An 18,525-nucleotide genomic window follows, 5' to 3' on the forward strand; every position below is an offset into this window, starting at 1 on the left:
AAATCCGGCTTTCCGCATTGCGTTTTATATTTGTATGGAAATTAGTATGGGAAAACCTACTTTTTTGCATCTTTATAACTAGGGACCACAATTTTGGACCACGCATCTAAATACGTTAAAGTATAGCCCAGAAAGTGCCTAACAACTTTGCTCAAGGATGTATGGTGCTAAAATGTATCTAAAACAGTTATAGCTATTCAATGGTTCGAATTAAATGCCAAAAATCCCTTTTTCTGCCAACACTGCCGGTATACCAACGAAAGTCAGACTCCAAACTGAAATAACTTCGAAGCTTCTTATCTTATCGATTTGGTATGTTCAGATGAATTATTCAAAAACAATTTTTAAAACTTCGAAGCTTCTTATCTTATCAATTTGGTATGTTCAGATGAATTATTCAAAAACAATTTTTAAATCTCATAGACATATTCAGTGATGAGGGAGGGCTAACTATGCCCCCGCCTCTCACTAAATCCGGTGTTTCTGATCTTGTCAAGTTGGTATCATATGTATTCAAAAACATGTGCTCCATTTAATAGGCGTAGTTAGATATGGGGGGAGGGGGTTTATGTATCCTTTCCGCCCCTCACTTATACCAATGAAAGTAAATATACAGACTAAAATAACTTCGGAGTTTGGAGTTTCCCATCTCTCGAGTTGGATGGATTATTCAAAAACATTTGCTCAATCTCATTAGAGTAGTTATAAAGCGAGTACCCCCAGTTCCTTCCCTACTCTTTTGGTACACTGCAACGTCAGATATATTCACACAAATGACATTGGAGTTTAATGATTATATTTCATTTTAATATATTCTACGATTTCTCAGGTTACTTTTTTCGATGCTGTTTTATCTCCTGAAGCAAATATTGCTGTATAACTAGGTCTTGGGTGTATTTCTTGATAAGTCAAAAATTAGCTTCACCCCTCATTCAGCCATATCGTTGAGGATCATCAAGGAAGCAACTCGTTGTATCGCATTGACATAATCTGTATCATTACTCCACTCGTTTGCCGGTTTTTGCATGAAGCTGGTCGAAATTTCGAAAAGGAATCAGCACTATTAGAAATGACGTTTGACTTGGGAGCCCAACTGAAACGTAGCTCACTTAAAGATAGCTCAACAAGCGAAATCCAACTGTACCTGTGTCTGAGACGAAACTGGTGAAGACAGTTTTCGTATTCTTCTGTTTTTTTGATTTTTGATGTACCGTAAAACGGGGTAACATTGATAGTATTTTAAAGTATATTCTAAATAATATTTACAGCAATGAATGTTTTTCAAATTTTATATTTTTAAAACAAGTACTGAGGGTCCAAGAGTCAGTTCGTTAGTAATATGTTCAAAGGAAATAAAAGCATTTGTACTATTTTTTTAGTTTTGTGACCGAACTTCAGTTTTTTTATTTGGGGTTACTTTGATTATGCTCGATGAATGTAGAAAAATATGGTTGAACTCAAACAATTTAGTTCTTTGAATATGAAACTTTGAATAGTATATAATCAGAAGACTTTATAAGCAATAAGAATACTACATTGAATTTGTGATGGCCATATCGGAAATACATTTCATAAGTGATGGTTTGAGTGCTTTTTCAAACAGGCGAAAAACACAAAAATTGTTTTTTAATATGTTTGTTAAATATGTAACACAAACTATATAAAAAATATGTACAATATCAACGGAAATACCCTAAGCTACAATATGGAACCAATGTTTCTAATTTAAAATTTAAATTAATTTAAATTTAATCTTTACATTATACTATCAAAGTTACCCGCATTATCAAAGATACCCCGTTTTACGGTACGACTACTTCTGTGTTTTTTTATATGCGGGTGGCCCTAATGGCAGTTTAATATTTCAAATAAAAGCTTTATATAGAAATTTAAAATTTTCCAACTGCTAATAATTTAAACAACATCTCCTCACTAACAAATTAACGGACAAGTGGATATTAAATAATTATACTACAATGTGATGGCGTCTTACAATCAACTGTGAAACCATTGACTTTTCAATGTCTCGGCATAAACTAAAACAATATTTTAACTCCATACGGAATCATAACTCCTAAGAAGTAAAAATAGAATAGAAGACAATTTTTTTATATATTCTTAAGAAAAACAAATTTGTACTAGTCTACATCGGTTGATGAAAATAAATAAACAACAATTTTTGTTTGAAAAACTGCATATAGTAAGCCCCCCCGCTCCCGTTTATGAGATTGAGCAAATGTTTTTGAATAATTCAACCTGAACATACCAAATCGATAAGATAAGAAACTCCGAAGTTATTTCAGTTTGAAACTATTGATATGAGTGAGGGGGCGGAGTATATTATTACCCCCCACCACCTCAGACTACACATATAAGATAGAGCTATTGTTTTTGAATAATTTATCTGAACATACCAAACCGAAATTATTTCAGTTTGGAATCTGACTCCCATTGGTACACCGGCAGTGTTGGCAGAAAAAGGGATTTTTTGTGTTTAATTCAAACCATAAATATTTGAATTTTTATAACTTTTTTTTAGATACATTCTAGCACCGTACTTCTGTTGACAAAGTTGTTAGGCACTTCCTCGACTATATTTGTACATACTTAGTTGTACTGTTCATGCTGAATCGTGATAAAGGGATAAAAATACAAAAAAAGTTGGTTTTCCCATACTAATTTCCTTACAAATTTCAAACGCAATGCGGAAAGCCGAGTTACAACCAAGCATCCCCAAATTTAGCACATTTGTTTGGGACTCCAAATGGAACCAAGAAAGGGTTGTTCTCGATTGATGAGGTAAAGTTTGCGTTTTTCCATATAACGATGACCCACTCTAATATATAAGGCTGATGTTTTGACCAACGTTTATAAATAAAACACATGAATAAAATAGTTAATTTTCGATTCGTGTAGATGACCAAGGTCTCGGGATATCACACAATCTGGAATTGTATCCACTAGTCACCTAGTGAGTTGATTGTGTGCCTCAACCTGAACAATTTTACCAAAGACGGCAACTTCTTAGATTTTTTTTTAAACTTTATTAAGAGAAAAAAAAATGATCAGGATATTAACATATAGAATATATAGAATATCCACTTGCACACTTTCGCACCGTCGTAAGATAGTTCTGCACTAATTTGATTACCATCCGGAAGGATTTAATAACAGCTTTATAAGCAAACTTTTCAGCGTTGTACTGCATACCCGATCAGAAATGCATAACAAAATTATAACAACTGGAGTTATTTATTTAACAAAAAAATATGTAACAGAACGTGTTATAAACATTGGCTGGTTGGTTGTTAAAATAACAAAAATCATAAAAAAAATCGTCTAGTGGTAACAAAATTATAACAGACGTCGATATGATTATATCAACATTATTACTTAATTAGATATAATCTATCGCATTAAAAATACACATCAATAACAACCGGTGTTATAAATTAGATATAAAATTTGCCATATTTCTGTCAATGGTTTTGTTATTTCTTTTTCACTTTTTTTGAATTTAAATCAAATAATTAATTGGAATTCATCAACTGTAAGTCATTTTAATTGATTAAGAGTCATTTTCCTGGCTTCTTTTTCCATAATATGCCAGAATTCGCTTCATAATGTATGGTGCTTCATCAACCAAAGAATTTGGAGCAGCTAGTTTGTCTCCCCGATAAATGCGGAGTTCCAAAAACCGATCTGAGAGAAAAATTTGTTGTTTTAGTAATTCTGAGTGAATGAATGAAAAATTAAGGTTACCCCGCTCATATTTCACTTTTTCCGGTCCAAGTGAAACGCGTTTAATTGTGTTTTGTGGCAGGTGAGCCCGATGCTTGGTTGCCGTAGTTCGTGGTATTCCACATGGATTGTTAGAAGATCTTCCATTAAATCATGAGATTCCACTGGTGATGGAATTTCATTCATCATCTGGTTCAGAAGCAGTAGGCAGCCAATCTATTTCGGATCGCGGTCGGTAGAGTTTTCCGATGACGAATCAGAAAAATCGGAAAATTTTATACAAGCAGAATTCTTTGAAAGATGCGATAAACGATGTTCCGGATCGGTATTTCTTATCTTATTTATTCAAGGTAGACAAGACTGAGAACATCCTATCTTTTTCCTGGAGCCTTCGAGTTACGATCAATCGGCAAAATTTCATGACAACATTCGTGTCAAAGACATAATGTTTATGGCCCTGAATTTTTACTTAAGGCACAAGCTTACCCAAGGAAGTTTGGAAGACTTTATGAAAATGTTGAATGTTTTCGCCATAGGCAAAACTTTTCCCGAAAATATTACCACTTTTACTAAAGGTTTCCCAGCTCTGAAAGGATCTATTTTTGTGTGAATTGTCATTATGGGTATGTCGTCTTCTTGTTCAATAATGACAGCACACTAACAACCTATTTTATTTTAAGATATGAAGCTGCTCCACAACCTCAACCTCTATGCCCTGTGGAAAACGGACTTTTTGTTACTTTTCCCATATAGAGCAGGAGATCAGATAATCTTTTTTAAAATACTCCAAAGAGATAGCTGAATACGAGACACTGGTTATTACTGAAGAAATTCGTAGTACAAGCCCTTTGTGATTTAAGCAATCTCTGACAATCATTCGAAAAACTTATCTATACATTACTATTTATACACAGATCCCTCTAATGATCTTCACTTAGTAACAGAAAATAGTGAATAAACTTATATTTTGGAATCATTAATGCATATTTTATGTATTGATAGTAATTATAACTGACTTTGTTATAATTCTGATATCATGAGAAACTTCGAACAAACCACTTTTCACTAACATATCAAAATATAAAACACGTTGATATTAATATCAACCATTGATATAATTCTGTTATAATTTTGATATGCCCTTCTGATCGGGTAGTACCTGAAAAAATGCTGCAAATACAGCTAGAAGCTAAAAAAAAATGTATTGGAGAGCGTTTACACATCTTTTTCAAAACCATTATTTATTTTAATTCCTTGCGTAACGTCAGCGTAACACGTAACACAGCAAAAAATAATTTTAATATCACAACAAAGTGGATGCATTAGTTTCAAGACTTCAAAACAAGGAAAACTTCACCATAATGGCAAGACTCGATTATTTTGAAACAAAGCTGACAATGTGTTGAAATTAAAATTTAGTGAAACAGCTTTTGAAATGGGGGTCATAGTTTTACCGAACGTTCAGCTGTTGAAATTTCGGTAAAATGTACCGAAGTCCGTAATCATTTCTAAGTGTGTATGAAATTAGTTTAATTCTAATTGCTTGGGGTTTTGAAATATTTTCATTTTTTCAACTAAGGTTGAACTTTCGCCCCACCTTACTATACAGCTTATTATCTGAGTACAGGCTATTCAGTACAGCATGAATTATTGGTTCTGTAGCAGCCATGAAACGATTAAAAACTCTCTTTATCAGCTTCGTATTGCAGCTAAATATAAGTTGTAAATTTATAAACATGTATATAGAAGAGATGTAAGCGTTTATTATCTTCTGCTATTCAAATTGACTGACAAGCTGAATAATATATGTATAAATGCTGAGTAGGCACTATTCATACTACTTTGTTAGCATTTGCCTGTATCTGATTTTAAAGCTTTTATGCAGTTGCAAAAAGTAAGCTTACAAAGCTGAAAATGTGTGTTCGAACATTAACATGGTTTGCAGTATCGTGGTCCCTATTTAAACGCGCTCTTCGGGGGATTAATCAATAACTGGTTAACTTCAAAACAAGAATCTTAAGAAACTCACATTGGTTCGCTGGCTAAACTTGATGTTTTGTATCAAAACTAGATAGAGCTGGAATTAGGGCGTATCAGCTTTTGTAATCAAGACTTCTCTCATGCCTCTCCTAGCAAAGTCATGCCTCTCCCTAGCAAATCGACATCACCATCGAGTAGAGGAAGACTTCTCCTACCCAATGGATATGTTGGTTTGTGTTGGCGTGCCTTGAATTCCTAGAAATCAACGAGAGAATTAATTGTTTACAAAGGCTGTTACGCCCTAATTCTAGTTCTATCTAGTAATAATAAACTTTGAAGATTTTAAAATTATTCAAACAATTTCCAATCAGTTCCAAAAAGAAAAAAAAAACACCCAACACCCTAAGACATGGTACTTTTTTCGGCAGTAGTTAGTAGTCAAAACAAACTAATTAATGTGATATATGCAAACTGAAATCCTCCATAATGGATAGTATGTTATTTCGAAGAATTTTCAAGTTTTTGAAGAGCGTAATCTTTCGCTTGAACATCTTATTTATTTCATAGCTCAATACTGACAAATGCTTCAGACACACAATCTTAAATGTTAGCATAAATTAAACTTATTTAAAATTGCTCCACCAGTTAATCATTCAACGATGGTAAATTTTATATCCATGCATAATCGAATCCAATTTTCCATTTTTATTCTGATATTCTTCCTTATCCCGGTAGTCTTGGGTATCTCCCCGTTGCTTTTTAAACTCACTATGCTTACTATCGTACTTTCCGTCATCCGAGTGTCCCTTCTTGGAGGTCTTCTTTCTAGAGTGCCCTTCCTCTTTGTGACCTCCCTTGGCAAACTCTTCCTCGTCGTTGGAATGTTCCTTGTGCGATGATCCGTATTTCTTGAAATTTCCACTGTGATCCGAGGTATCGTAAAAAATATGCTCCTTCTTGAACTCGTCCTTATGGTACACATTGTGATAGCCTGTAGTCTTCGACCCTTTTTTGTGAAACTTCTTCTCACCGTGCTTGCCTCCACGGGTGCTGTGTTGTTCGTCACGATGCTTCTTCTGATAGCCATCTTCATCGTGGTGGGATTTTTTGCGATCCCCTTCGTTGGCATAGGAAGTGGAATGATCTTCCTTACCGTAGCTACCTTTGCTGCCCTTCTTCAACCCATGGCTCGATTTGTGCCCTTTCCTACCCTTTTCACCTTTCTTAGAACTGTGTTCCTCTTCGTAGGATTCATCAGACTCCTTGGAATGTTTCGACTCCTTTAAAGGCAGCACTTTCGATTCATCTTCCTCACTATCCTCTATCTTAGGAGCTTCTTCGCTGTCTTCATCAAATTCCACATTAGTTTTCACCTTGATTGCTTCTTGGCTGTCCACCGTCGGGATTACCAGTTTTGAACGCACCAACGAGGGGCTCAGGTACACCATGTGACCCGGGGAGGTATCGAAACTGCGGAAGATGTACGAGCTGGCACGTGGTCTCTCGCTACTACTGGATGCAGCAAATGCACAACCCAATACCAACAATAACTTCCAATCCATGATTATGTATATCTATTACAGCTGGTTACGCGACGGGATTTCTCAAGCAACTAACATCCAGTGGTACACTGGCAGATTGTTTTATACCGAATAGCGATTATGTTTACGATTCAACGCCTGATCGAGCAGCGGTCTCTTGAGCTACGCTTGAATGATTTGCATTTGCATTGACTGGTGTCGCGGGAAAATTTGTCACTTTAGCACCTTCAAGAACTTACGTTCGTGGTCAGAAGAGAGCAGTCAAATTATCTAACCCCAGCTCAGCTTGTGGTGTCGGCGGCGACCTTCCACACGGGTGCCATGGAAAATCGATGCCCGCCGCCACAGCACCGAGTCGCATTGGACGCGAAGACAATTGCCCTGATCTTGACGTTGGTCGGTCGGTTCAATGACTTGGCCAGATGTGGAGTGTGAATTTAAAGAGCTGAATAGTGATGTAGTTGTACACGTTACTAATTATTAGGCCTCCGGCCTAAAAAGCTAAAGCTTTGAATTCCGGGGTGTAACATTCATGGTAAATTAAATGCCTTTCCGGTTAACTTGGGTGAGTTCCCGCGGCTTTACTTGAAACTTGATCGTATGAAAAAAAATTTTGGAGGGAAATTAACTTCCCATATTGGGGAAATGGGTAATGTCGGCCTAAATGCCCCTAATTTGGGCCAATACATAAATTCAGCAATCGACTAAATTTTCAATAGCGACCAAAAATATCCATTAGTACCGTGCCAATGTCGCGTTTAGCTAGATAAAATTGATAAATTGCAGATTTTTATCAATGGGCCCAATCTTAGATCCATATGCCAACATTAGAGCCATTTCCTCTATTTAAAATGGTTAGTTTGCTACCATACTTTGTTATTTTATGGTATATGTCAGTTTTCATCTCATGACAGGAATTTTCCATTATTTTATGTGTAGTCACTTTTACACTTTTAAAGGCATGTGTGGCTTACGCGGTAATGGAATTTGAATGTGTATCTTATGTAATAAAATATAACATTAAAACAATATAATATGAAACAATTATCTACGAATGGGAAATGCATACATTTTGATTTATAGTTAAATTTACCTTAATCATACGACAACTGTATCGACGAAAATGGGAGCCAATTTTACCTCACTGCTCTTGCACAGTTAATAGCAGAGTGTAAAGTACCAAATGAATATAAATCGAAAAACTGAACGTACCGGAAATTGGAGAATTTAACCAGGAATTTGTTGCCGGTATCCGAGCGTGCAATCGAATCAATAAACAATGCGTATGCTGCTACCCCACGGAATGCAGGAGAAATGAGATGATTGGGTAGGACATGTTAACAATTTCCAAACTTTTCACCATGGAATCAGAAAACGTTAAACAAAGGATGAATACTTGATACTCATTCCCGGGCTTCATGTGTCAACCTGTTCGCAATCTGCGGTTTACAATTGAAATCCAACCCGTACAAGCCTCTTCATGACAGGACTCTTTCTTCGAAATCATCCGTGCGTTCTCGTCCGGCAGAAGAAAAAACACACCATCCTTTCGGCATACAAAACCCAATAAAAATGATCACTTTTGACATCACCATGAATAAATAAACAGTTTCCGGTTTGTTTTAATTTTCATCGCATTATTTCACCTCCCCCTTTCAACCCCATTTGACATTCCCTCATCGACGACACGGTCGACCGGATCTACTGCCAGAAGTCTTGTGCAAAATAACTCATACGAACAATACACACCGGAACGTCAAGATCGGTAAAATCTCACCGACAGCACCGGATCGTCCGAAGAGAATAGGGAGGAAGGGAAAAAAAGACACCCGTCCATTCGAGAGCCTCCGGACAAAAAGAGGCATTCTTGCGTACGACGAGACCACGGGTAGAACAAGCATAATTAATTTATGTTGGTAATTTCACTGATGGGGATGAAATGTATACAATTTAATTCAACCCCTTTTTTCGCTTGTTTTTATTTTTTGGGCACCAAGCTTGTCACAACCCAGGTTTGCTGCGATTTGAGAGGCATCAGCGAGCTTCATCGTTTTTCCTCCCCCTCAACTGACTGGGTTCAACCGAACCGAGGTTTGTTTTGCCGTAGGTATTTTATGCTGTTCCTGGTACAATGTGCCAGAGTTGACACGACGACGGTGACGACGAGAGGAAGACAAATCTCTGCCCATTTGGGAAATGGTTCCATGGACCCGCAAAAGACCAGCCACCAACACGGCCCATTCAGTCGAGTGAGAGTCGCCATCACTCTGTAAAGTGAAAAGTGTTTTGATGCGCTGCAGGGGTGTGAGACTCAAGGGAATTTTCACACGTTGTTGCCATGGTTTTCGATGTTTCTTCATCATAGCATACTTGGAACAACCGACCGTTACCAATTATCTCTCGTTGTCCGGTCTCACTTTTTTGTCCACCCACCTAAATACTAAATATGGAATATCTTGATGGAAGTTGGTGTTGCACGGCGTGGCGAGACGAGGTCCTGAGAAAAAGGGATAATCACGGACGGTGGAAGGCTGCTATGAAGAATGAAAAAGATACTTTCTCATTTTTTTTTGATGATGCGGTGTCTGCTGTGTGACACCATGCTAAAGAATGTTCAGTTGGGAGGGACTGATCAAAGTATGAATAACAGCGTTTTAATTGTTGTACTTAAGATCAGGATGCGCCTTTTTTGTTGGATAAGGGAAAAGGTTAGGTGGTTCAAGCTATTATTTTATGCTGCCAACATGCAGACAAAAAAATAAATAATTAATCGCATTGTGTAGAGGTTTTCTTGACAAATTAAATTAACATTTGACACCTCAATACAGTGCCTCAATTGGAGCCTCAGACAATTAAGTGAAGGAGTATGCCAGCACTATTAAATAACGTAGTAGCCATAACAACCTGTTGTAAAACCTTAAGAATTAATAATCCTCATTATTCGTTAAACCGTCAAACTGAGTAGATCATTTCAAGAGGTAATGGGCCTCTCACACTCTCACTTTAAATTCTGAGAATCTATAAATCGTCAAGAATCGCAAGCTGGACTACGAATCCTCAGACTGATTTGAAATTAGTGTGCAACCAACCACCTGCAACGAAATCCAGTTCTTGAAGCTGCCAGGTGTGGGTGCTGCCTTCCTTTCGTCGGTAGTAGATAATAGAATAGAAGATAATTTAAGTACAAATCCCTGCTGCCGAATTGTATTTTGTTTTCTCCGCCCATCTCTCCCTCTGAGTATTTACCGGGACGGGACATGACAATCCAGCTTCTCACTCTTCTTAATGTTTTTGATGAATTCCCTTCGAAAATTAGTGCATGGTGTTTGACGGAGTTGACCAATGATGCCAGGATTGCAAAATAATTTTTCTATTTTATTTTGAATTTGATTCGGAGTTTCTACCGCAGTTTAGCACCTTGAACATCATTTTTTCTTAATACAGTAAAAACAACAAAAAAATCCATCTCTTGAAGCACGCCGTGGATCCTATTTTCCAACTTTCCTTTCGCAAATATAAACAATTAACAACGCCATTGCCGTCAACATTGATTCCGGCATCACTGCCAGCCAGATTGTTGTGATCCCTCTGTCCTTTTTATTCCACAGTTGCTACTGTCAAATCGACCAATCAGCAACTGGCTCGGATTTGACAGCAAATTGGCTCGAAATCGCTACCCGATTGTCAAGTCCCGTCCCATTTATAGTGGGTAGCATTGGTACTCAGTACGAAAAACAAGATCGACGGAAAACAATTCAAGGAAAAAAAATATAACAATTCATTCAGTTTTTTTGGTATATGACGGACAATTTTGCGCAAATTGCACTTTAAATAGAAGTTAGGGTGGGTGAGCCAGTAGTGGAGGTACTAAGCCAATTTATTAATATGAAAATAAATATACGATGTACACACAATTGTCATACGTCAATCTATAGCTTTCAACCTCTAGTTTGATAGAAACATATAACATTGTAATAAAATTGCATACAATTTTTGAAAACTCATCCTCCATTAATAGGAACACTGTTCCAGTAGTTGTGGTAGTTGCTAACTTTGGTTCCTATAATAGTGGAATGCGTTGGTTTCTTATGGGTTCCACTATTATAGGAACACTATCGCAACTATAGGTGCAAAGGAGTGAAAATCTTAAGGAAAATTAATCTTCTTCTTTCCTTTATTTAACGTCGGTCTCTGTTCCGCAATCTAGTGCCTATCGCCGACGGACATCGATTGCCATCCATTGACGGCAATCGAATGTGCAGGAAGGCAGCTTCCACACCTGCGTAGGATATCGCACCCATTCAACACACATGGGCCGGGACCAACGGCTTTACTTCCCTTCCGAAGGAAGACGTGACCAGAGATTTTTATGCCTCAGAAAAATCCCACCGACCTCGGCTGGGATTGAACCCAGACCCATCGGGGTGTTAGAAAGCAGTCACGCTTACCACTACACCACCGGCGCTGGCTTATGGAAAATTTATGATTTTCCGTAATTTTTGGGCTAATTTTAAGTTTGAAATATGCAAATATGCTTTATTTTAGGACAGCTACCGATGAAAAATAATCTTATCCGGATCCTCCTCACTATTTCGGCACAACCGGGATACCGCAATTATAGGTACACCACTGGAACACCTACCCTATAACGATTTTTTTTTATGTAACGCAAAGTGGGTCGCACGTACAGTACCGGGCATAAGTATAAAACTTCGCGATTTTTTTTTTCTCTGCAAAAAATTTCAAAGAACTGTTACTTTTTCGGATGTTTATGAGCCAACCACAGTGAATTCTGTGCAAATCGATTTTGAACGGACCATCGATTTATAGATCAACAATCGCATAGTAAATCACCATGAAATTCATTTTCACTATGGTGCTATAACTCGATATCGTGGAGAGTTGACTGTATGCTGAAAGTTTGATCATTGATAGTCAAGCCACAGTTCTTTCATATGCTTTAAGTTTGACTAAAATCTGTTCAGTACAAAACAAGTTTTAACAGTTTGATTTTTAATGTAATTCCCCCAATTCCCCTTCAAAAATTACAAAATATGGAAGGGGCAAAACAAAATCAGTAATATTCGAAATCGTCACTTGCTCTACGCTTTATCCAACTATTTAAACCTTTATTTTTTATCCAATAATTTCAGCAAAGTTGTAGCTGTAAAAAAATCCCCTTAGAATACTTTAACTATATGTTTTGTATTATTTCTGCGTGAAGTCAACGATTTACATAGTTGAAGATCATACGATAGATGAGGAGATGAAAGTATAGAGTTGATAGTTCCGTTAGAGTACGGCAGTGTGAAAATTGTATATAGAGAGTAAAAAGTGAGCAAGGACAACTTTTTAGGAAGGTACAAATCGGTTTGATCATCTCTCTTTACCAAACTCCCCCGTTGGAGAGGGATGCCGAGGGGTATTTCCTCGGTTATTTCACTAGGCATTTCGCACGATCTGAAGTTTTTGGTAGTGACCGGAATAGATCAAGAGCTGGACGAAGCGACAATGGAGCTGGTGATACTCTGATTGGAAGAATTCCTATCAGTTATATTCCTGTACGAAAGATAGGACTGGCTCCTGGATGAAATGTTCTACGTTGAGACATTATACAGTCATCAAACGCCGGGTACCAGCATTGATGCCATGTCTCGAAAACAGTGCATTGTGGAAGAATCCCAGCTTGAGTGTGTCAGGTTGATCGGAAACGAACGTTTTATTTTATCGTGCATTGATGATTTATAATAATAAATAAATATATATTTTTTCTTAACATTAAATACGTTTAAGATAAACTCTAAAATCATGTTAAAAAAAATATTTAATTTTGATTACAAAGCTGTCAAATTAAACAAAAATATTCACGTTTATTTTCAACTCGAATATTTTTAAAATAAACGTATAATGATTATAATGATTTTTATTTTAAACATTGATATCACATGACTTTGAACATAACGTACGTTTGAATCAATCTATTTTATTTTTGTGGCCAGAACAAACTGAGTTTACGTTTATTTTTACCTCAAATATTTTTATTTAGATGATGCTTTTTTCTGCGTGTCCCAACAAACATTGGAAGCAGAATAAGAGCTTATTCAGGCAAAAATATGCTTCTTCAGCTAAAAAATGGCTTATTTAGCTTTCAATCAGCTCAAATTTTTTGTTGGGGTGGTCTTAGAGTTACCTCTATGATAGTACCAGAGCTGAGCCAAAAAGTTGAGCAGGTTTCTTCGGGACCTTCTAGTCTTAGAGTTACCTCTATGATTGTACCATAGAGGTAACTGTAAGACCAGAAGGTCCTGAAGAAACGTGCTCAACTTTTTGGCTGAGCTCTGGTACTATCTTCGGTCCCAAGCTAATCGATGCACCCCTTGAAGCATAGGTAAATCCACGAACCCCTCATTTTATCTGTCAAACTTTCATAGCGAATCAAAAATAACATTTTGTAGCACTAGAATTTCGATTAGAATGGGCTGCGTTAGTCGATTTGATTGGGACCAATAGGCTAGTCAAGTAGTGAGCCAATTTCAAATCGTTAGTTTCGTATTGATTGTTGCTACAACTACCAATCGATATTTCAAGAGAGTCACTCACAATCTTGCACACATTTGCTTTGTTTATCAATTTGACAACCGTTCGAACAGAGTAAAGCTTGCTGCAATGCGTCTTGGATAGTGTCTGAAGCTGGCTGCGATTCGACTTCGCCAGACCCAGATTGTACTATAGAGGTAACTCTAAGAACAGAAGGTCCCGAAAAAACGTTGTTCAACTTTTTGGCTCGACTCTGGTACTATCTTCGGTCCCAAGGCTCGTCCCAAGCTAATAGATGCACCCCACGAAACATAAGAAAATCCACGAACCCCTCATTTTATCTGTCAAACTTTCATAGAAAATCAAAACAAACATAGTGCAGTATGTTCGAAGACGAGCCAGCCAACGGCTGAAAGTCTCCTTAATAAAGATATAAAAAAAAAAAAAACATAGTGCAGTACTAGAATTTCGACTAGAATGGAGTACGCTCACCGACAAACCGACATGAATGACCCTAGCAAATACAATAAAATTTCTGACCAAAGCACACTACTGACATCTGGCACCATATTTTCGGGAAATATTTGGCTAAGCCATGAACCCCCATGCCAAAGTTTTGAATTGGTTCGTGTCTGATCTATTCTGCACATTGCACATTTAAGTCGGCCGTTCACGATTTTCGGGCATAAGTCAGAATTAGGTGTCATGTCGGTTTGTCGGTGCTACGCTTATACATGTACTTGGAACCAATAGCATAGAGGTAACCAGAAGGTCCTGAAGAAACGTGCTCAACTTTTTGGCTGAGCTCTGGTACTATCTTCGGTGCCAAGCTAATCGATGCACCCCTCGAAGCATAGGAAAACCCACGAACCCCTCATTTTATCTGTCAAACTTTCATAGCGAATCAAAACAAACGTAATGTAGTACTAGAATTTCGACTAGAATTGGGTACGTTAATCGATTTGCTTGGGACCAAAAGGTTAGTCAAGTAGTGAGCCAATTTAAAATCGTTAGTTTCCACCGCTTGGTATCACCAGAGGGGTTTCTACCAGCGTTATTTACCGGTCAGTGCCAATCAGATTACCGAAAATTACTTTATTACTTTGAAATTTCTTTAATTATCTATCGAAATTACTAAGATTACTTGAATAATTTTAGGAATTACTTTGGAATTACTCGATTTCTCAATGATTAACAATGTTTCCAAAGATGGAATTGTTCGAGAAATACGATGAAATCTATGTAATTGTGCAGCTAAGAGCTGTACAGTAAAAAACAAAACTGGAATCATGTTAAACTCATATTTCAAACTGTGTTAAAAAAAAGATTCATTGAAAATTCGGATTTGAAAGTTTTACTGGAAATACCAACCGGTGGAAACTAAAGATTTCAAATTGGCTCACTGCTTGACTACCCGTAAAAAAAATCCAATAAAAATACAATGATTTTCATTGTCATTGTAACCATGATATTTACTGTCAAAACATTGGACATTTTTGTCCATTACCATAAAGTCACAACGAAATTCATGGTTCACAACAATGAAAATCATGGTATTTGAGAAATTTACAGTAAAAAAGGGGGGTTGTTAAGCATCTTAACAATATAAAAAAGTGACTTTTCCCGAACAAATTTGATCTCATCGCACTAATTTTCGTTGTTTGAGCATTGTATCGTTAAAAATCGAAATCTATTTTTTCTCCCATACAACAATTTAACAATAAATTTTAATGTACTCAATATTGAACAGTAAAAATCATTGGAATTTCGTTGTTTTATTATAATTATTTATTTTTTTCGGGTAGCTAATTGGTCCCAAGCAAATCGATTAACGTACCTCATTCTAGACGAAATTCTAGTACTACACAATGTTTGTTTTGATTCTCTATGAAAGTTTGACAGATGAAATGAGGGGTTCGTGGATTTTCCTATGTTTCGAGGGGTACATCGATTTGCTTGGGACCGAAAAGAGGTTCAAAAAGTTGAGCACGTTTCTTCGGGACCTTCTGGTCTTAGAGTTACATATATGGAAATACTGTTGGAAATACTGTATTTCAATATAGCAAAACTCGTCTGTTACTTTTGTTTTTATTTGGATTTGGACATTTACACGCGCTGATGCGAATGTCAACATAATTGGCAATCTAATCTCGATTATCACGCTAATACCATAGAGGTAACTCTAAGACTAAGAGGTGAACACGAAATTATTGCGACACCGAAAATGTCATGCCAATTTTCTTATAATGTTTAGAATCAAACCAAAATTTTAGGGTAGTTTTATACATATATTTACTTCAAAAATCAAAAGAAAAGTTAATCGATGGAGCCTTGAGTGTAAAATTGAACGCATTTTTGCTTGATGCCCTCCATCAAAGTCTTTACAGTGTCATCCGGTACCAGTTTCTCAGTTTTTTTTTCCATTTTCTTAACATGTCCTTCTCGTCTTTGACTGTCTTCTTGCTCTTCCGAAGTTCCCGCTTCATTATTGCCCAGTACTGCTCCACCGGGCCACCCCTCATTTTATCTGTCAAACTTTCATAGCGAATCAAAACAAACATTGCGTAGTACTAGAATTTCGACTAAAATGGGGTACGTTAATCGTTTGCTTGGGACCAATAGGCTAGTCAAGTAGTGAGCCAATTTAAAATCGTTAGTTTCGTATTGATTGTTGCTGGTACTCTCTTCGGTCCCAAGCTAATCGATTCACCCCTCGAAACATAGGAAAAACCAATAACCCCTCATTTTATCTGTCAAACTTTCATAGCGAATCAAAACAAACATTGCGTAGTACTAGAATTGCGACAGGATGATTCACCTAAAGTGTGGCGGCACAAAGCTGAATAAGGCTTTTCTGAACATTGTCCATACTAGCCCGAACCTGTTTTGGATGTGTAACGAGTGCGCGAAGCTGATGAAATGTGCTCGATTCAAAACTGCCGTCTCGTCGTTTGGCAGTGTGATTAATTCTATCACCGAGAGACAGGAAATCGCACACGCTGAGCTTAGGAAGGAAATGGCTAAGCAAGAACAGCAGATCGCTCAGCTATCAAAACGAATCGCATTGACAACTCCGACAAACTCTGATTTCATGCGTCAACCGCCATTAAAACGGCGCCGCGATGAAGGCTCGCTCACAGGCAAACCACTTGTTGGTGGTTCTAAAGCAGTAACAGGTGACAATGCCTTTACCGAGGTCCTTACTGTCCCTGAACCCACCGAGCTGTTTTGGCTGTACCTTTCTCGTATTCATCCTAGCGTGAAATCGGAATCAATCGAGAAGCTGGTGAAAGGTTGTGTACAGTGCGAAGATCCGATTAAGGTTGTGCCGCTAGTCAAAAAAGGATCCGACATCAGCCGTATGAGCTTCATCTCGTACAAAGTCGGATTGGATCCCAAACTACGCGAAGCTGCTCTTAGATCGGATACATGGCCGAAAGGAATTTTGTTCCGTGAATTTGAAGACGGTTCAAAAAACATGTGGTTGCCTCGTTTGAACACGCCTACCATCACGATCTCTCCTATTACGGGACCTTCCGAGTTCTCAACTCCCATTTCCGGACTAGACCCAGTCTGCTGATTCAGAATTGGATTTTGCGTTGTGAATCGGAGCGCTGTAGACCAGAACGCAATGCCTGTCGCATTATGGGAGACCTCGAACCACTCGATCCAGTCGCGCTAGCTGTTTCCCGCCATCAAAGTCGTTCTATTTCCTGTCATCAGAGTCGTTCTGGCCCTGCGGTCGAGTTCGGTGGTGGGGTCTCCCAAGCATCGTCTTCAGGCAAGTATGCATACATTAGTTACAGTCATTTGCCTGATCAGTTTCCGTGTTCCAGTGCAACGCTTCAAGCACCTGCCGGCTGTTTCCAGTTGAGAAGCACTTCTGATACTGCTCATTCACAACATCCGCTTTACTGTTCGAACAATCCTAATTCATCTCCGGGACGCACAATAGACCGCTCTTTGGAAGCTCCTGGTTACTCCAGCCCAGTCGTGCCGATTCCCGCCAGCGTTCTGCATAGTCGTCCTGGACCTGTGGCTGGATATGAATCAGGAGTCTTCCACCTTGCCTCTACAAGCAAGTACAATCAATATATTAACTATTCACTGCCTGATGCCGATCAAATTTTCAGCAATTCTAACTATGTTAGTCATTGTGATGATGCCTCTGTAACTCCTAATCCTGGAAACCCGGAACGCGCCGTAGAAAGCCCCATGGAAGCCCCCAATCCCTCCGTCTCAGTCCTGCCATCAGCAGCCTTCGTTCATCATAGTCGTTGCGGACCTGCTGTCGGATGCGGAGAGGGGGTCTTCCAACCCACTCACTATGGCGAGTATCCAATGAGACTTGATGATGGTCAGTTATTGCCTGATGTATCTGTGATTTCCAGGGAGAGCAGTCGTTCGATTCCTTGCCGCAAGCAGGACGTCGTGATCTTCTACCAAAACGCCGGTGGAATGAATTCTGATGTTGAAGAATACCGCCTAGCTGTATCGGATCGTTGCTACGATATTATTGTCCTGTGCGAAACGTGGCTCGATTATCGAACGCTTTCCAGTCAAGTCTTCGGTCCTGACTACGAGGTCTTTCGTTGCGATCGGAATCCTAACAACAGCCGTAAATCTACTGGTGGAGGTGTCCTTGTAGCTGTCCGTAGCGGGTTGGAGGCAAAGGCCATCGAGAACGATTCATGGAACAATGTGGAGCAGGTTTGGACAGCCATCA

General features: G+C 38.2%; 2 protein-coding genes across 2 annotated transcripts; one reads left to right on the plus strand and one right to left on the minus strand.

Moving 5' to 3' along the window:
- Positions 1-6,340: 6,340 nt before the first annotated feature.
- On the minus strand, positions 6,341-7,283 carry LOC135705153 (protein starmaker-like). Its single transcript, XM_065226741.1, has one exon. It carries the CDS (start codon positions 7,281-7,283, stop codon positions 6,375-6,377), a length of 909 nt encoding a protein of 302 aa, XP_065082813.1. The 3' UTR covers positions 6,341-6,374.
- A 9,325-nt stretch (positions 7,284-16,608) lies between these two features.
- LOC135705158 (uncharacterized) lies at positions 16,609-17,379 on the plus strand. Its single transcript, XM_065226746.1, has one exon. It carries the CDS (start codon positions 16,609-16,611, stop codon positions 17,377-17,379), a length of 771 nt encoding a protein of 256 aa, XP_065082818.1.
- Positions 17,380-18,525: the final 1,146 nt, after the last annotated feature.

The sequence above is a fragment of the Ochlerotatus camptorhynchus genome, unplaced genomic scaffold (genome assembly GCF_037179485.1).
Source record: "Ochlerotatus camptorhynchus isolate MF236.1 unplaced genomic scaffold, CSIRO-AGI_Acam_v1.1 ptg000259l, whole genome shotgun sequence".
In the NCBI taxonomy this organism is placed as follows: domain Eukaryota; kingdom Metazoa; phylum Arthropoda; class Insecta; order Diptera; family Culicidae; genus Ochlerotatus; species Ochlerotatus camptorhynchus.